The sequence below is a fragment of the Phallusia mammillata genome, chromosome 8, assembly GCF_965637545.1.
Source record: "Phallusia mammillata chromosome 8, kaPhaMamm4.hap1.1, whole genome shotgun sequence".
Lineage (NCBI taxonomy): Eukaryota > Metazoa > Chordata > Ascidiacea > Phlebobranchia > Ascidiidae > Phallusia > Phallusia mammillata.
The window spans coordinates 6572272-6592862 of record NC_137259.1 but is presented as its reverse complement, the minus strand read 5'-3'; the positions used below and the strand labels follow the sequence as shown (position 1 = coordinate 6592862).

At 37.1% G+C, this 20591-nt stretch overlaps 1 protein-coding gene across 1 annotated transcript; it reads right to left on the bottom strand.

Annotated features, from left to right (window-relative positions):
• Positions 1-3241: 3241 nt before the first annotated feature.
• LOC145204066 (nephrocystin-3-like) lies at positions 3242-20521 on the bottom strand. Its single transcript, XM_080076479.1, has 28 exons — positions 20191-20521; positions 19372-19536; positions 18478-18621; positions 18121-18195; positions 17950-18055; positions 17740-17882; positions 16886-17010; positions 16273-16400; positions 16071-16197; positions 15609-15696; positions 14899-15027; positions 14618-14791; positions 14149-14249; positions 13792-13893; positions 13124-13301; positions 12237-12437; positions 11225-11307; positions 10436-10583; positions 9914-10069; positions 9259-9473; positions 8556-8757; positions 7967-8109; positions 7073-7241; positions 6630-6757; positions 6046-6210; positions 5521-5692; positions 4217-4362; positions 3242-3549 (listed from the first exon to the last, which is right to left on the bottom strand). Exons 1-28 carry the CDS (start codon positions 20350-20352, stop codon positions 3456-3458), a joined length of 3969 nt encoding a protein of 1322 aa, XP_079932605.1. The 5' UTR covers positions 20353-20521; the 3' UTR covers positions 3242-3455.
• Between the last annotated feature and the right edge of the window lie 70 nt (positions 20522-20591).

Below are 20591 nucleotides of genomic sequence, written 5' to 3'. Positions count from 1 at the left end.
CAACAATCGCTCAATTCAAAATACAAACTGCCCATAAAATATAACGTTCATCATAACCCGAAAAACAACGGATTGAAGCATTATTTACTTTGTAACACACTTGTTGTAAATATTGCTGTCGTTTTGTGTCTCATTACGCAACAATGAGCAACCATTAATTCTTCAACAATTGAATATATGCGATCATAATCAAGACATTTGCCACATAAGGTTGCAGTTTTGAGGCAAGGTTTGTGGTCATACCGATAGTCAGTTTGTTCAAAAGCAAAGTTAAAGCCTACTTTAAATTTAACGATTTTTGTATCAGATCGCCACTAACTAACCAAAATATACACAGTGGCCCCAAACTTCGACAACGACGTAAGAGCCGCATGCGGCATCATTTATATATTTTTGAGCAGATTAATGCGCCGATGCTATTTTTGCGAAATATGAAGCTAGAATTAAATGCGAATTTCACTTGTAGTTAAGCATATTTGGTAAGCAACCAAGTAAAATCACCTTGTGTTATACACAGGTGCCGCCCGAGAGCTAATTTTGGCTTTTGTTTTTGGCCCCCAAAGTAACAAAGGTTGCCCACCCCTGCTATAGCCTTTCCGTTGTTTCGATTTTAGGGGACAAAAATCGAAGAAAAATCCGGTTTTCGGTGGGTTTTCGCTGGAATATTCCAGTTTCAAACCGGTTATGACCGGTTTCTGCCTCCTACCGAACCTCCAAACCGGTTCAAACCGGTTTTGAAAATCGAAAATTTTGACCCGATTTTCGAAAAAACCCTATTATAGCCTTTCCGTTTTTTCGATTTTGGGGTGTCAAAAAATTGAAGAAAAATCCGTTTTTTGCGGGAATATTCCGGTTTCAAACCGGTTATGACTGGTTTCTGCCTCCTGCCGAATCTCCAAACCGGTTTACAAAATCGAAAATTTTGACCCGATTTTCGAAAAAAACCTATTATGGCCTTTCCCTTTTTCGGTTTTTAGGGGGTTAAAAAATCGAAGAAAAATCCGGTTTTCGGTGGGTTTTTGCGGGAATATTCTGGTTTCAAACCGGTCATGACCGGTTTCTGCCTACTGCCGAACCCCCAAACCGGTTTAAACCGGTTTTAAAAATCGAAAATTTCGACCCGATTTTCGAAAACACGGAAAGGTTAATTAGCCTTTCTCTTTTTCGATTTTTGGGGGTTAAAAAATCGAAGAAAAATCCGGTTTTCGGTGGGTTTTCCCTGGAATATTCCGGTTTCAAACCGGTTATGACCGGATTCTGCCTCCTACCGAACCTCAAAACCGGTTTCCAAAATCGAAAATTTTGACCCGATTTTTGAAAAAACCTAAGGCTACAGCCTTTTCCGTTTTTTCGAATTTTCTGAGTCAAAAATCGAACAAAAATCCGGTTTTAATATTGGGGGATCAAAAAATCGAAGAACAATCCGGTTTTCGATGGGTTTTCGCGGGAATATTCCGGTTTCAAACCGGTAATGACCGGTTTCTGCCTCCTACCGAACCTCCAAACCGGTTTAAACCGGTTTTGAAAATCGAAAATTTTGACCCGATTTTCGAAAAAAACCCAAGGCAAAGCCTTTCCGTTTTTTCGATCTTGGGGGGTCAAAAAATTGAAGAAAAATCCGTTTTTTTGCGGGAATATTCCGGTTTCAAACCGGTTATGACTGGTTTCAGCCTCCTGCCGAACCTCCAAACCGGTTTACAAAATCGAAAATTTTGACCCGATTTTTGAAAAAACCCTAAGCCTTTCCGTTTTTTCGATTTTGGGGGGTCAAAAAATTGAAGAAAAATCCGTTTTTTTGCGGGAATATTCCGGTTTCAAACCGGTTATGACCGTATTCTGCCTCCTACCGAACCTCCAAACCGGTTTCCAAAATCGAAAATTTTGACCCGATTTTTGAAAAAAACCTATTATAGCCTTTTTCCTTTTTCGGTTTTTGGGGGTCCAAAAAATCGAAGAAAAATCCGGTTTTCGGTGGGTTTTCGCGGGAATATTCCAGTTTCAAACCGGCTATGACCGGTTTCTGCCTCCTGCCGAACCTCCAAACCGGTTTTCAAAATCGAAAATGTTGACCCGATTTTCGAAAAAACCCTAAGCCTTTCCGTATTTTCGATTTTGGGGGGTCAAAATATCGAAGAACAATCTGGTTTTCGATGGGTTTTCGCGGGAATATTCCGGTTTCAAACCGGTTATGACTGGTTTCTGCCTCCTGCCGAACCTCCAAACCGGTTTATAAAATCGAAAATGTTGACCCGATTTTCGAAAAAACCCTAAGCCTTTCCGTTTTTTCGATTTTGGGGGGTCAAAAAATTGAAGAAAAATCCGTTTTTTTGCGGGAATATTCCGGTTTCAAACCGGTTATGACCGTATTCTGCCTCCTACCGAACCTCCAAACCGGTTTCCAAAATCGAAAATTTTGACCCGATTTTTGAAAAAAACCTATTATAGCCTTTTTCCTTTTTCGGTTTTTGGGGGTCCAAAAAATCGAAGAAAAATCCGGTTTTCGGTGGGTTTTCGCGGGAATATTCCAGTTTCAAACCGGCTATGACCGGTTTCTGCCTCCTGCCGAACCTCCAAACCGGTTTTCAAAATCGAAAATGTTGACCCGATTTTCGAAAAAACCCTAAGCCTTTCCGTATTTTCGATTTTGGGGGGTCAAAAAATCGAAGAACAATCTGGTTTTCGATGGGTTTTCGCGGGAATATTCCGGTTTCAAACCGGTTATGACTGGTTTCTGCCTCCTGCCGAACCTCCAAACCGGTTTATAAAATCGAAAATTTCGACCCGATTTTTGAAAAAAAAACAAAGCTGTAGCCTTTCCGTTTTTTCGATTTTTGGGGGTCATAAAATCGAAGAAAAATCCGATTTTCGGTGGGTTTTCGCGGGAATATTCCAGTTTCAAACCGGTTATGACCAGTTTCTGCTTCGTGCCGATCCTCCAAACCGTTTTTTTAATCTAAAATTTTGACTCGATTTTTGAAAAGCCCTAATAGCCTTTCCCGTGTTTTTGGAGTCAAACATCGAAGAAAAATCTGGTTTTTGGTGGGTTTTCGCGGGATAATTCCAATTTCCAACCGGGTGTGACCAGTTTTTACCTGCTACCGAAAGTCGAAATATTCCATTTTAACTGTTTTGAGCCGGTTTCTGCCCTTTACTGAACCTCCAAACCGGTTTAAACCCGAAAAATGTCACGCTATTAACTGGTTTAAACCCTAATGAAAGTTTTCTGGCAAATATTGTTGACTTTTCCTTTAGCGAACGCTTGTATTGAAATCGGCCTGTACTTGGCATTGCGTTAAAAGGATAAGGCAACAAAACGAAAATTTCCCTCAAAACAGAATTGTGCAAAAATCCCACAGGAACGATGCAACGAAAGAAAGAAACAAAACAAAGGGCTAAGTCAAATAAATAAATATTGCACATGCTGGGATTGTAAGAGGCTTCAAAGATCACGTGATTTACCACCTTGACGTTGAAAGTGGTTTGGTATCTGATCCTCCCATGCTTTGTCTGTAGGCAACTGCTGCGCCAGCCATTTCACCTTTCTGGTATCTAAAACAAGTCAAGTCTGAGATAACATGAGGTTAAATGCTTGCAACCCAAAATAAAAAATATAAATTTCGGTTGTACGAATATTTTTGACACGTTATTTTCACATTTTTTGTAGCATACAAATTCTTTCCATGTTTACCATTGATTCTTACCATTGAGTTTATTAAAACATTTTAGGAGAAATTAACTTAAATTTTTGCATGTGGTTTGTAAATAGACACTTAATATGTGAAGTTGATACAATATAACCCAATCTGAAATGTTCTTTGTTTGATTTAGTGGCTACTTAGTGGTACATCAAGATGGGATGTAAATATTTTAAATTGTCAAGTAAGACATTTGCAAAAAGTATTTGAAAACCACTGATATTTTGTACAAAGTTTTGCAAATATATATCATACGTTGTACAAACTTTCTAAATAAAAAGCTCTAAAATGTGTGACATTATTCCATCGAAGTAACACGACATTGTAAGATGAAAATACCTTAATATTTTACTAAACTTGGCCAAAACGCATTTATCTCAATATATCTACCAAACAAATTTCTTCTACATCTATTATTATCATAGTATTGTAAGTAAAGCAAAATTTATCCAACATCAAAAAGGCATAGAAAACTTAACAACGTATAATTGCTTGGGAAACTAATAGATTCGAATTCTTACAAAAGTACGGCGATATTTCTTAGGGTCTGATACACTTGGGGACTCTTGCTTCCAAGATTTTTGCGATAAATTGAAAGAGCGCCCTCGTAAAGTGGAAGAGCACCGTCGAGTTCTTCTTGCTGACATTGCGACACAGCAAGGTTAATCTGTCGATGCAAAGAACACAAAAATGAATAAAGAACGTGTAAATCTAACTTAAAGTTACAAAACGATTTGTCTTTACATTGTACCAATTAAAAACTTATGAAATTCTTTGAGTCATGTACTTCAGGAAATATAGCCGATTTTAAATTTTCTCGCATTTAAGGGACCTGTGGATAAACCTTTGGGTCAACCAGGGTCAAAATGTGCAGGCAACATCTTTATGTACAAATCTGTCATTTGTGCAAACTTGCATGACTTTAAGCCACTCTTTTCTCACCAAAATTATCTAACAAATTCGCAATAGACAGAAAAATTCATAGACAAAAACAGTATGTATCAACAAAATTTTAGCTCTTCCGGCAGTTTTATTTATTTTATTATGCCAACGTTTCGATGTCCCATACGAAACACCTTCATCAGGGTAATGACATACATTGCAAACACAAGTTATTATAAAGCGAAAAGGACGGCGAAACACACACAAAAAAAGGGGCGGTAGAAAAAACGCAGTGCAGTATGTATCCTCGTTCTAGAAGGGCGGCCCACAAGTGTTGCATAAGGGATATATAACTGTATGGTGGACTGATTATGACCATAACTCAACAAACATAAACACAATACGATTGTGTTGAAACATTTTTATTCAGCGGTTAAATTGTTTAAAAAAAATAATAAAACAAGCTTGAATTGCAGCTTTGAACCACACATAGGCAGCCGTATTAATTATCGTTTCGAACGAGAAACCTTTTCCACCACATTCTACACCCACATTGTGTGCGAAGAGGGTGAAGACCAAAGTCAAAAAATGCATTGACATACACATTTTAGTGTAATTCGGAGATTACATATCTCCGGCCGACGACGGTAAAATAGACAAAGCCAATTATACTTTTGTTGACAATGTGACAGAAACTTTATTTGATTTTTACCAAAACTTAACCGTCGCATGAGATATTTTCGGACCGGGTTCGGATTTGGGATAAGTTTGACAAAAATCGGTTTATTTAGGGGCTAACTTCACACTTGGAATCACTTTTACAGCAATTTCACCAACTTTGGGCTATATTTGTTTACAAAACATTTGGGTTGGGGCCATGGAACCCAAATTCTGGTCCGCTTACAACTCTGTTAAAAACGCAAAAAGAAGGAGCAATAGTTACCATTGCGTTCGCAGCAGGGACGCTGTCGGGCCCATGTTTTTGCTCAGTGAGCTCCAGTATTGATTTGTACATCTCCGTAGATTTTGCGTACTGCTTGGACTTCTTGTACAAGAATGCAAGATATTTCATCGTTGCAATAATACTGACATCGTCATCCGCCATTACTTCGGTTCTAAAATTGTAATAAACATGGTAAAAAATGCCGAAACGGCAATGGGTAGGTTGTACTGTGTTCAATATTTTGTGTGCCTTGTTAAAAGTAAATTTGTACATATGGAAGGGGGCAAATTAGAAACCACAAAAACTGATACTTTTAATTAAAACATTTTTCTCCCATGCATTTTGAGCCAGAAGATCTGGCACGTTATTTTTCCGACCCTTGGCCTTTACTAGGGATTTGACCAATCAAAATGCTGCTTCAATGCATGTGCAATTTAATTACAACTAACCTTAAAAATGTCACTCACAACAAAGACCTTTTACACAATTCTCAATTAGGTCAAATTATTTTTAAGTTTGGCCCACCTGATTTTTAACGCAGCGTTCATACACTCAGCGGATTTCTTGAATTGTTTCTTCTCGTTATAAACAGCTGCGAGGTTGTGGTAACTTTGAGCCACGTCAGCATGGGAAATCCCCACCAATTTTTCCCGCGTTTTAAGTGAACGCTTAAAAAACGACTCGGCGTTGCTGCAAAATGCATTTAAAGACACTCATACAATAACATGAGGTAGGTTATGTATAATAATATGATAAGGTTAAAAAGTGAAATTGAGATAATAGAGTGTATTATACATTTTGTTTATGAAACAGGCAATTGATAGATATCATTGTATTACTCGGCAAAGAACGTTTTGGCATAAATTTAATTAATAAGCAGTGGTTGAACCAAGCGTAACAAAAAGTGGCACAAAAGGCATTAAAACAGGCAGACTACAATGCATCAAATGTCCCTATTTTCAAAGGGTAAAAGATAGCCCAATAAAAAGTCAAATAAAATGACATTAACAACGTTCAAAAACACGGGTTAGGTTACATGTCTCACAAACAGTCGTTTGTTTCAAGTATATATGGCTAATTTTCGAAGTAGACTAAATAGATCGACTTACTCAAGGTTGTTTTGCATCTGATAGAGAACTCCAAGGTCATTGAGAGCTTGAGCAGTTTCCAAGGTTTCGTCTCCTAATGTCAGTTCCTCAAGGCGCACTGCTCGTTTCAACAAGCGTTTCAAATTGCTCTGAACATACGAAAATGACGTATTACCAAAAACAAAAAAGGGGCCCAAGAAAAATACCTATACCCTGCATATCCTATTAAAATACGTCCACTTAAACTCGAAAATGTGAACACAAAAATAGCGTTAAGTAATGGTAAACATTTTTCCACTGTCTAAAAGTGGTTTAGACAAATGTTTAAAAGTAAAATAGAACTTTGGACCAATAAACATTTCAAGTCAAAAGATGGCAAAATGTTAACGTGGACAAATCATATACCATCACAAAGATCTGTTTACTATGTGCTTGATCTTACACTTTTAGCATAGGAAACTTACCGATCCTAGCGAGCTGTTCTTTCGCATAATCGAAACCATTCTTTGTTGCATTCCATCCGCCACTTCATGTCGACCGGTCTTACGCGCTGTACGAACGAGGGCTGAGAGTTCCTGGGCAACCCGCAAGTGATCACGACCCACAGCACACTCAACCAGCTCCAAAGCTTGCCTGGACGAAAAAGTCATTGAGTTAAATGCTAGAAGCAGGGCTTTCGAAACTGTGGGTAACATGTGAAAATTCGGGGGTCGCGAATTCAATAATCGAAAAGAAAGTCATATGTATAAATCGCAATTTATTTGCGCCCTTTCAAAAAGGTAAGATTGCAACTCGTATAGTTACAATGAGAAACCGTTCATTTCATTAGAATTGTAACAATTTTTCGGAGGTTGCAAGTACACTAAATTGACACAAATTCATCTATTTTGATTGTAGTTTTCTGTCTACTATCACGCAAAAGTTCAAACAGGAGGAAAACACCAAGTCTTGTACTCTAAAAAATAAATGCAAACAGAAGCTGCAATGGGAAATATACACTTTACGATTTTGACCCAGCAGGATATTACGCTGTGTCACACTTCAGAGACTAGAGCAGCGGTTCCCAAACTGGGGTCCGCGGACCAACTGGGGTCCATACAGCAGTTTCAGAGGGTCTGCAATGAGAATTAGTCTTTAAAGCTTTATAGTGCACCCATCCCATTACACACTTACCGTATTTGATAGTTTTTGCTTTTTCTTTCACTAGTGCGGTTTTTGCATTTTTCCTATAGCATTCTTTGATTTTTATAGGGTCGCGAAATAACAAAATAATTGCAATGGGTCCACCAGGCAAAATTTTTAGAAAAGTTTGGGAACCGCTGTACTAGAGCAACGACAAAATATTTTGCGTGTCTTACCTGTACAGAGGTTCAGCGTGGGAGTGCTTCCCCCACTGACTGTAGACTGATGCGAGGTGATGAAGAGAATCAGCCACTGCAGGATGGTCAGGATCGAGAATGTTTTCCAGGATTTCAAGCGATTTTTGAAGAGCTGCGACTGCCTGGGGATAAATAAACTCTTGTAATAAACACAATACCTAAATCTGATCAACACCAAAAGTTGACCATTCAAATTGAAAGCCTAATTTTGAGAAAAACCTTTGACATTATAAACTTGTCGAGAGTTTAACTTTTAAAAATATAGAAATGTGCCTTTACTATATGCTGCCAATTAAAGTTTCTATTTAAACATTTACCACATATACTATTTGCCATATTTCCAACAGATATATGTGATTTACTAATTCAACTGGAGAATATTTTAACTGGCCTTCAAAGAAAAAAAAAGAAAAGAAAAAAAAGTGTGGTCTGAAATCAGGAACAGGGGCCAACAATAATCTCATAAAAGTCAATGCAGTACAATATCTATTCCAAAATTTTTATGTGTGATAAAATAATACCAGCATTAATAAGAAAACCCATTTGTTGGCCATAAGTTAAATCATACTTCTTCCATTAGTCCTAGATCTTTGAGAAACCTCCCGAGTGATTGATACATCTGCGCTACGTCATTCATCGTGACGTCATCGCTTCGACCTGATGACGCATTCGATTCGGCGAGCTTCAAAGCGTTGGCATACTCTTGTGCGATTGTCCGTTTTTCTTCATTAAGGTAATTCCACAAACGAACGATTTCGCAAGCTCTACCTCTGCATGAAAATTGTGACAGACTTTTTTCAACCAAATGTACGAAACTGATTTTGAAATGATAACAATTACTTTACGGATTAGCAAAGAACACTATATCGAGAACTATAGCAACGACAAACGTCACTTATATTATAGAAGAACTTTAGCAAACATAGTTCTATCTCATTTAAGATCATTGCATGAATAAATTAGTCCAAATGTAAACCTTGTTTGCCATGTTAGTGTCAAATTGGATTTTAGGGTTAACCATTTGTTTGGCTATTGCGTCGGTCGTTTTCCTGATGAACACTGTTCAGATGGTTTTAACATGCCGCGTTTGAGAAGTCACAGATTAAGTGGGGGTCAAAAGGTTATATAGCACATGTTATCCATAATTTAAGTAAACTTAAAAACACATCAATAAACATGGGTCCTCAAAGTAGCTAGTTAGTTTTATAAGACCAAGTGCTATGCTGTTTTGAAAAATCATCTCTATCCATAATCCATGCAAATATACACACCTTGTATACATTAGATGAAAAACCATAGGTGACCTGACAACCTCTCCCAACTTTTCTCGATCTTCTTCTTTATGCAGTAACCATAGCAGCATGTCGCTGTTCCTAGGTGTGACGACAACTTCGTATCTCTTCTGTAACCACGCGAGCATCTTCTGACGACACCGCTTCAGATGTACGTCATTGCTGACGTAACGATCGTACAGTACGGCTGCGATCTGTGTAGATTTTGTCCAGCATGTACAAATGTTTGCGGCCAATTAGTAGCACAAATGACAAATCATTTATTTCTAGCCCACAAAAGTCGCAATTCCAAAAAAATGATTAAAAGCCGTTTTTTTTAATTCAAAACATGACATATTTGCGAAAAACAAAGATATAACACAAGCAGACTAAACTTTGATAATCCTAAAATAATCCACATTTTTTTAGGATGTACATATACTTGCTGTATATAAACAGTGGATGACTTGAGGCTTATTAAAATTTATAGTCTGTGATTTTCGCTACATACTAAGACTCTGGTGACTGGTGATTACTACACACAGTTTAAAAGACAGATAAAAGCCAGTTTTTCTCACCAACGTTTAAAACATTCTGCCATTTGTCATAATTTTTATTCACAGCATATTACTATTATCAAAACTTCTGGAATTACCTCCGAATTGTGCACAGTGATAAGTCCAACCGATTCTTTGATGACACAGAATGTAGATAGTTGTCTGTGTATTGCAATCCAACTGCACCAGGTCAAATCAGGGAGAAGAGACAATATTTCAGTTTCCGATAAACCATTGCGCGAACAGGCAAGAAACTAAACAAACAATTTTATTAACTATTTGAATGAGCTGTGGGCTTAGGGTGTATAATAAACTTTCTTCTTTATCGCATGAGCGTTTGAGTGCAAAAACTGCCACAGTTTCTACATTTTTGGCCACAATTGTTACCTATAATACGGTTGTCATCAGAAGTTCAGCAACTTTTTGACCTTGCAACTGGTTAAACCTAACACATTTAGTCGGATCCGGTTAATAGCATAACCAGTTTGCCGAGCTTTGTATCGAGTTAATCGATCATTTTCCACACAAACGGTTGAGATTTACGATCAATATGTAATTAAACGGGATAGGCGATTAACCGAGCTCGTCTGGACCTACGCTGGCGCAAAATAGCACTTTACCTGAAAGAATGGCTTCAAACAGGTTTTGGTAATCTTGGATCCAAACTGGTGCTCAACAGAGCGTAACAACAGCTGATAAAGTTCAACAGGGTCACGTGATCGCAGGCAAGTTTGGAAAAAGTTTTCGGAAATGTTCTTCTCACAGACGCTGGACGAAAAACAATTTGAAAAACAAAATCAATTTGTTGAAAGAGATATTACACCCGAAAATGCAAAGCTGTATTTAATTGTGGCATTCTTATTAGCCAGCAGGCTTTGGTTACATAACGGTGAAAGGATATAGTCAGAAGACGTTTATTTTGATTGTGGGAGTTTTAATATGATTCGTAATTCGTATCTTTAACAGCATCAAAGATCAAAGGCATGATTGCATGTTGTAACAGCCCAATGACTGAAAATAAACGTTTGATGACATTTTTAACTTTGTAAGTTGTTTAAAGAAATTTTGCAGTGCAGACATTAACACAATGCATTTCTTAACCAGGGTATGTGTAAACCCCAAGGGTACGAAATACCTAAGTAGGGGGTACGTGATCGGGATGAGGTTACAAAACAATGACATTTCAGTCAGTTAAAAGAAGTATGGTTTAGATTACCTAATGACTAACATACATAAAATATCACTCAATATGTAAAGTATCTGGCGACATTACTTCGGAGTTTTAAGTCAATTATTTCAGTTGAAATTACTTCCGTCCGTTATTGTAGACAATAGGTACCAATACGTTGTACAAAAGCATAAGATGTGCAAGCACAAATCATATTGCAAACCAATGACGTAATGAATACCTGCAAGCAACCACTGAAAGAAGTGTGACGTATAGAGGATGACAAGTTGTGGCTGTACGACATTGTGATACCACGTCACGCTCCTGAACATAAATATCATGCAAAACATGAAAAGCATTCCAACGTAAGACAAAAATAAAACAATCAGTGAGTACAAAAACAAATAGTCATTTTGTGATATACGTTAAATAAAGTACGCCAGGCCTATTGAAGACGTGATATTGAACCAAGACGGTCTCTCAAGCATTCCCATTTGGCAAGGCACAGGTGGGATTTAGGGAGTCTAAAAATGAACGCTTCAGAGCTGATCCCATTAGGTTAGGGCAGTGGTTCCCAAACTTTTTTCTTTTAAGGCGCATTTTAGAAAAAACAAAAATTATTTGGCGCACTTCGAACATTTGAATAAAAAAATTATATTCACAAAGGCACTAACTATGAGGTCATAAAGCCGCTATGCAGGTCACTCTCATAGTTAAATAGCCTAGTTGAACATCCCAGAGACGTGAAGCATGTTGGCCTAGTGGTCTAAGCACCTGGTGCTACTACTCTACTTGATTGATTTTTTTACGGGGTTCGAACCCAGGACTCTCCCGGGGACGATGCCCCATTAACAGGGTTTTTTATGTCTGTATATGGGTCAGGCGCACCAGACCGTTCGGCCAAGTTCCTGCCCTACTTGATTGATTTTAATTTCAATATTTTTTGCGGCACACCTAATGACATCTCACCAGTGTGCCGCGGCGCATAGTTTGGGAACCACTGGGTTAGGGTAATATGAATGTATATGTTCAACTTAACCATGCATTTATGTTAACATGCTTTAATGATTCTTAATCTTGGTTTCAACAAGCAGTATTTTGGTTAGAAGTCCACTAAAACTAAACCATAAAAACAGAAAAATGAAGATTTGGCAGAAACATATTGAGTAACAATAGAAATCGGTATGTCCATGAACGTTAAAACCATAGTCGTACATGAAAACAACACAAACTTTTTTGTCAGGCATTCTTACCAATGTATTTGGAATCGAAACATCCCTTGATTTAGCATGATGATTCAGAAGTAACTTCACAGATTGAATTGAAAGAGGTTCGAGATGAAGAGTAGGGATGTGCCTCCACTCCTCCGGACACGAATCCACTCCAACTGAGATGACAACTCTCACTCCCACATGAAGAGGATCAAGGAGCCAATGGAAGTTGCGCTGAGCATCCTGTGTCACAATGTTTCACTTGATTTAAGAAAAAATATTTTATATTGCAGAGTGACATATTGAAACAAATGCACCAAAACAACACGCTGCACTGAGTTGAAAAATAAAGCGCAAAAAGGTATGTCATAGCATCCCAGGCCTATTGACGGCGTAACCTAATCACCCGGTCACCAAGCATTCCCATATGGCAAGGCGTAGGCTCGAAAATTCTCAACCACCGTTGCCTGCACGTTTTATACTGCACCTGTCAGCTTTGTAGCAGGATCGCCAGATTGACCAGTATCAGTTACGTTGAACATAAATTCAGTCAGTCCCGAAGAGTTTTTTCCCCAAATTAAAACAGGTATAGTGAGCAATTGCGGATTGTGTGCAAGTTTTTGATGTAAATACGCGGGGATAAAAAGGATAAAACGCTAGTTTAAATGGAGGGCGTACCGCATTTACTCATTTTCAAGCCTAATGTTTCCATATTATGAAGTTAAAAGAGGTTAATGTGTACGCGCAAAAAGGGCTCAATTTGTATCGAAATGCAAAAAAATCGGCACAAGATTCGAAATATATAAGCCGCCCACTGATTGTAAGCCACACAAACATCGGGGTAAAAACTTTATAAGCCTTGGTTTACAATCTAAAAAATGCGATATTCGAAGAATAGTGCAACAAAATGCCCTGCAAGAAACACTTACCTTGAGGAGATCAAGGGAGTCGACCACCAACAGGATTCGGTTGTTTCTTCTCGAAGTAAATTGTTCGAGCCACCGGGGTAAAGTTTCTCGTAGTCGATTCACGTCAAATGTTGAGAAGGTTTGCACAGGAGGCTGATTGGCAAGTGGCAAGTGTTGCCTCAGTTGAGTTAACAAGCGCCTGCAGATACAAGTTATCAATAGGAATTCTCAATAAGCGCTATAATGGACGATTAAATTTCTATTGGTTTTGCGGGAAAGGGAAATTAAACTCACGTCAACCTAAATCACAATTCGCCGGGAATATTCGGGGCACCGTTTTTTTATGTGACAAGGCTTAGGCCAGAAAAATGTAGCCTGTGGTGGGATTCGAACCCACGATGTTTTACCAGGAAGTCCACCCCGATTCGCAGGTCAACCTAATTTTTTTTCAAAATGTGTTTTTAAAAACGCATAAAAATGTTTCAAAGCTATTGGGAAAATATAATGTTTTATTGCATGTTTTCTACAAAACACTGCACAGAAAGCCTATTTTATCTCTTATATGCATATTTTATTAAAATACAGTAAAGCGTGTTTGTTTATTTTCGTCATGTGATTTTTAGTTTGTTGGATCAAAATAAAACAACAAGCTTAAAAAAACATTGTGTAGCTTGTGGGTACAACCTTACCTTAACATGATAACAGGATCAGAGTCGATTGATTTTCCTCCAGTGATAAAATGTTGAAGGATAATAATATCCGGACTTGAGTTCTTTAGTCTTTGCAACCAACTGCAAACATAAAAACTTTTGGTTTTCATGGGTAACTTATACTTTCCCAACTATGGCAAAGGAAAAATTGATCAATTTACTTTTCTGTTAGTAATTGCCCTAATTTGTGAAATACCTAGATTTGTATATTTTTTTACGCTTAGCAGGTCGTAATTACACAAGCATATTTTAGTTTTGTTATGTCGTAGTTGCTTGTTCTCAAAGGTAATGGCAATTAAAAGGTAATCAACAACTGTTTTAGGGCAAATAAGATACCTGGACAAAAGTAAAGTCTTTCCGGATCCCTTTGTTCCTGATATTAACAGTGGTGGAACTGGACCTGGTGAAGTCACCACCTCATCCAGTCTTTCATAACACTAAACAGAAATGTCCATGTAGATTGTAGATTAAACGCAAAAATATTTGTTGAGGGTGAGAAACAGCCTATTTAAGTGCAAAATATCATGTTGTCAGATATTGCTAAGACGAATTTAAGCAAAGACAAGGATTTGAGAATTAATTTAACCAGCCCACAGAGCATCTTATCCATTGCTGATCCACAAAACAAAAATGATTGATTAATTTATTTGACTAATGATCGCTACTGTTTCTGTGATCTTAAGTGGTTATTGATGTAAAAGTTTTGATTGATATGCAGGTAAAGTATTGTTAAGTTGGATATTTTATCGGATGTTTTTGTGGTCAGTTTCCACACATAAAAGGTTTGTCAAGAATTTGTTCATACCTTTTCAAAACCGAATGGTTGCCCTATTAACATTTTATCACATGTGGATATAATTTCTCGCTGCAGTTGTTCCATGTGTTCATCTGATGGCATTTCATCAATACATGATACCTCATGTTGTTCACTGTCACTGACATTGCTGGTGTTAAGATCAGAAAGCTTAACTCCAAATTCCTATACAGGGGTTTCAAATTTATATTGTGCAAATATTTTTTTCTCTATCTGTACTCTTGCTGGTAACTATTATTTTACAATTCTAGTTATTATCTGACAAGATATACCAGTTGAACTGCTTTCATCAAGTTATTCACAGCAAGTTGACATCCATCTTCTGACTCAGTGTAGCTTGCAACTCTTTTGCAATTGCTGCCAATAATCTGCTTGCGTAAAGTGGTGCATGAATTGTTTTCCTGACCAAGAAAAAAAAATTGTTACATTTATTTTTTTTTACAAAAATAAACATGTTTTATTATGCCAGTGTTACAAAGTGCCAGATAATTCTAATAGTTAACATCTGAACAGTTTTTTAGCTAGTTTCTAAAGAAGGCTAAGGGATACCTTTCTGAGAGTTTATGCACCCCTAATTTGTTTGTAAAAAAAGAACTGGTGCTAGTGCTACCAAAGGTTGGAAACCACTTGGTTCGATTTTAACTATCAAAGGTTTGTGAAATGAGAGACTACAGCAGCGATTCTTAAACTTGTGTGTCGGCACAGATTTCCAAAGTGACACAAAATATTAGCTATTATAAAGAGCAACAATTTTCTGGAAGAAATACGTGAGTACATAACAACATTTAAAAGCTCATTTTTTTCTTATTTGTACAAACGCAATCTAAATCAGCAAAATATAGTTACAAATTGACTTTTTTGAAACTTTTGTGTGGTTGGACTGTATGTGCACCAAACAAACAAAAATTAGTTTGTTAATGTGCTGCATGCTTACAAAGTTTGAGAACCACTGGACTGCAGTATAACAAAACAGACTTCTTACCACATTTGTTGATTGTTTGAGATAAAAATAGGATGACTTCCATCCTGGATGATTAAAATGACCTTCTTGGCACTCCACATCGGTGTACCTTGAAAATATATCTATGGTTTTAAAAGAGTCAAAACTGTTGTGCTTTGTTTGTCAAAATACTGCTTTTTGCATGTTCAAACACAATGGTTGGTTACATAGTATTTTCTTGTTTGAGTCAATCAAAGATTATGACACTAAACATATGTGAAACAATTAAGACAAAAACATGAGTGATAAATATAAAATCAAAATTTTAAATTGTTTTGTTTTTCATTACAGTTGAAACTCTATTCAGCAAATTGGTGTCATTGATCTGACAAAGTGCAAACTAAAAAATGTTTCTAAGATGTTAGCACAAACACATTGTGATCACAAGGTTGTTGCCCCCCAACATCTTAGTCCTATGGTTAAGACAAATATACAGGTACTTACGGCCCAACAGCATTTCCAACAAACATAAAAAACATGGATGTGCGCTTGATGGCCAATTTAATGATCTCAGATTTTTCAGAATCGTCAGAAATACACTCATCCTGCTCTTGGTTGTAGTCATTAAGGTCTGTAACACAAAATATACAAAGTAGAAGCAAACATGATCCCATTTTGAGTGTCTTTGTTGGCAACTTTTCATTACCAGTAAAGTGAATCAGTGTCAGGTGATATCCCTCTTTTTCACAGGCATTTTGCAATAAACGAATATTAGGATGATTGATAAAACACTTCAAGTCATTCACAGTGTCTGGTGTGGCAGCTAGGTAACATCTGAAAAAAAGCAAGTCAATGTTTTGTAATTCAAACCTGCAAGGAGGCCTGTAGCAAATACACAACAGAGGCATATTAAACAGAAACCTGTTGTGTCAGATTTTTGCTTTGGCCAGTCTTATTGTAATATTTAACTGGTGTGTATGTCATGACACTTGTATTGAAAAATTATAATGCAGGTATTATATTCCCAAGTCAGAGCACTGACCTAGCTTCCAAAGTTTTTAGACTTGTCAAACCCTAATTGTAATACTATATTTATGCTCATTTAGAGTTAAGTCATACATGGTTCCGTTATACTAGGGGTTGGCAACCTTTTAAAACCAAGATAAGGCTGAAACCAAGATAAGTCAAGTCACAGCAGGTCATACTAATTATTCACTGATAATTGGACTTAGTTAAACCTGTCAAGTGATTTAGTCACTTTTCTAATAGTGCTGTAGTCCAGACAATTTTGCTTGTCAATTTTGCTATCCTTGACCTACCTTAACAAAGTACTTCCACATATTTCAGTTGTGTTGGCAAGAGGTAGGACAGATGATAGGTTTGCAGATGTGGTTAGCCAGGCTTGCTTGTCACCAGACTGTAGCGAAAGGTCAGGACCACTTTCCTGTGGTATAAAAAATTGTAGTTTAATTTTTTTGTAGATTATAATCGAAAATAGCCACTTTACAGCTTGATGTACAGTTTGTTACTAATAGTCTTTAAAATCGCTTTTGTTCACTATACCTGAAATGAGATTTAGTGGCTTGTTTGGGTAATTTAAATAATAACACTTGGCATTCACTGAATTAGGCCTAGAGCATGACTTTCTTATGGGGTTTAGTGTGTTTAGTATCATATAAAAATTTAGTGGTTAATTCTTAATGATAAACCTCAACTTTGTGTAGACTTCCAAGCACTAAGGACGGAAGTCAAAAATCTTCAAAATAGTGCCCACTAATGCCGCATGAAAAAAAACAGTGTTTGTCAGGGGTTGGGCTTACCTTGGGCATGACAGTTGCCTAAGCCACTAAAAGTAGGTAAGTCTGAGCTTTTGTGTTATCTATTGTCATGAAATTAAGCGTGAAGAAAACTTTTGCATCAAAACATACAATATGGTTTTCATCCTACTTTCATTTAATAGTATTTATATTAGTAAATAAAGTTTAAAAATTTATTCTGACAAAGGTTACCTAAATGTTCATAATACTTACAACAGATCGCAATACATTTAGTTAAAAAAAATTTTGCTGTGAAAAGTTTTCAAGTTGCCAAACAGAGATAAAATGGCCATGCACCACACCACAGAGATTACATAGAGAACAAAGTTTTACATTTTTTACTTACAACAACTTACAGCTCTTACTGGCTCCCTGATGTCCGCTGCACTTTCAGCAAATCCAACATGAGAGCCATTTCTCAATTGTGCATAACTTCCAAACAAAGACGTTGCTTCACTTTCAGGTGCTGCCCACCATTCGCTGGTAGTTCGCATTGATGCTAATAATTCAGTTATTCACTTATTGAATCTATATCTTGTGCTAAAAACTATTCAAGAGTTACTTACTATCCATGACATCCGCAACATTGTTTGAACTAAAATTGTGGTCATCGCCGGTAGCAACGCCATGGGCACGCAAACCTCGAAGTTGACTTTCCAACTGCATTTTTGCCTGAAAAGCGTTGCAACTTGTTAACAACAGAATTACCTTGTGTGAATTACTAATAATGTACTTACATGCAAAAGAGCTTGGATTTCGGATTCTTTTGTTTCACGAAATATTTTAAACTGACGTTGAATTTTTTGTCTGTCCTGTTTAAAAAAAGGTAAGTCAGAGAGAAGTATTTCAATTACCATTCATTTTTTAAAGAATATGTGTCAGAGATTGGCACAAAGATTGATACCAAAGTCGCAAAATAAAAAACAGTTGAAAACGTATTGTGTTCTACTAACGTAAACAATTGTACTTAATATCTAAAAGATTAACAATTTTTTCCAACTAGAAATGAAGTTGCAGAAAGTAACATAATTATATGTTTAACTAAGAAAGGGTTAAAACCACAACTAGTCAGTTTTAGTCAAGTTTTTAAAAACCTGTTCCAAGGCTGTGGCTCTCTCAGTTGCTTCATAGCTACTTTCCATTGCAATATCTCGTTCAGTTCTCAGCTTCTGACATTGCCTATTTAATGCTTGTAATTCAGCTCTCAGTCTGTTGTTTTCCATGTCCAGTTTTTGTTCCTAACAAACATGCAACTTTTACTTATAAAGCCTGAAAGTTTTAATACGCCCAAACATTTCGGTAAGTACGCTATTATTGCAATGTTAAAAAACATGTTATGTTCAGTAGGGATGTGCCAAAATTGCAAATGTTCTGTTTGGTCGAGCACCGAGCATCTCATGTTAATGCTCGGTGCTCGGCCGAGCACGCTCGGTGCATTATGATGTCACAAAAAATACCCTTTCTAAGTTTTAGCTCTACAAGGCCTCTTACGTCACCAGCGGTGTATTAAGCTGTACAGGCCTCAGAAGTACACGTTTTTCCACAATTTAATACATTTGAAAAATCATTTGTTTTTGTTCATAGACACCCTTTCGAACACTAGCTACCTATGTTAGCAAGGCATGAATATGCAAATTTAATGCTCGGGTCAGTTTGTGCAACTGCTCGGCCGAGCACCGAGCATCAAAAATAGCGATGCTCAGTACCGAGTACTCGGGTTCTGGCTCTGCTCGGCGCATCCCTAATGTTCAGCTTACATACAGTATCAATATACATAATAATTTGCATTGACAACAAATGGTTCTTCATACAATTCATTTGGTTTGGGCAAATTTAGCCCCAAAAATTTTTTTTTCGGTCATTTAACAAATTTTGGCCTATATCTTTTGAAGATGGTTTGGTACATCACTACTTTTTACCCTCTATTATCAATTTGATGAAACCATTTGAGACCTAATTGAAATGTAGTGCAATTGTAAACAACTAACCTTTCTTTGCAGGGCTTGGATTTCTTGGTCTTTTGTAAACTTGAATGTTTCATATTCCTTTCGTATTTTGTCATTTGCTTCTGGAAGGGCAAATATAGATGACGAGGGGTCAAACGATCCAGAAGAACGTATGTTTGCAGTAGGCCTTGACACAACATCACCATGCTGTTGAAGAAAATATAGTGTATTATGTACTTGTATAGTGTATATGTACGATCCGAAGAAAGAACATTGTGTCCAACAAAGCGAGGGGACGCCAAGTCCTGAGCATTGATTGATTGATTGATATGTACTTGTTTAATCTTGTGAATTGTGATGAAGCCAAGTAAAACTTTTTAAAGTTGTTTTTGACATGCAGAACCTTCCTTATTCGCAAGATAAAAAATTTGAGTTGCTAATAACCCCAATCAACTGTACCAGAGCCCCTCAACCTACGTGTTTCTGCCAGTCTGCAAAGTATGGCAGCTGTACATGTTTTTTTTTTATATTTTGCACCCTGTTTTTTTGTAATTGTACACAGAAATTTAGCTTTTAGTACGGTCCAGTCCTGTTTATTACTTGCATTGCACCACGGCATAAATGGTTTGCAGGAGCGCATGCATGCTGAATAAAAAAGTGGTCCTGCATGTCCGAGATCTTGCCGGGAACTGCCATATTATGCAGACTAGTGTTTCTCAGTGTACAAAAAAGTGGTAAAGTAAAATGATTCAGAAACCCTGGTACAAAAACATCGTAGGAATCTGAATGTACACCCCAAAATGCACAAGTTACCATATTTAAAAATAATTCACAAAATTTGAGGAATACAAAATGATCTACCTTTTGTCTTTGAATCATTTGGAGAAAATTACTAGCTGGTTGACTGTGATGTCTTTTCATGGAGACATCAAATCGCCCATTTTCTTGCCCTGATGCTTCGTTGGGAATATTAACCTCAACTCCATTGTCTTGACCGGCGACTATTGAACCAGTCGATCCCATTTTTTGTTATGGCATGTTTTTAATTAGAAATATTCGTCCGAACTCTAATTAGGAGATGAATTGCTACCCGCCGTTTAGTTTAAATTTGTCGATAATTCACAAAAGCAAAACAAATTTTCGTTTTTGTTGTCCATGCAACAACGGCGTTCCGCTTGACGCCAAATATCCAATGGTGCGGAACGGTCATAATTAGTTACGTCATTTCGCGATTTTCTTCCACAAAGTTAGATCTCTCGATT

Excerpts from the sequence above, each read along its gene's own strand:
- LOC145204066 (XM_080076479.1), bottom strand. The coding sequence starts at position 20,352 with ATGGGATCGACTGGTTCAATAGTCGCCGGTCAAGACAATGGAGTTGAG. Across the intron at positions 17,011-17,739 it reads TCAGGGAGCCAGTAAGAGCT|GAAAGTGGTCCTGACCTTTC; the intron begins GTAAGTTGTTGT and ends TTTATACCACAG. Across the intron at positions 7,242-7,966 it reads CACGCTGAACCTCTGTACAG|GCAAGCTTTGGAGCTGGTTG; the intron begins GTAAGACACGCA and ends TTTTTCGTCCAG.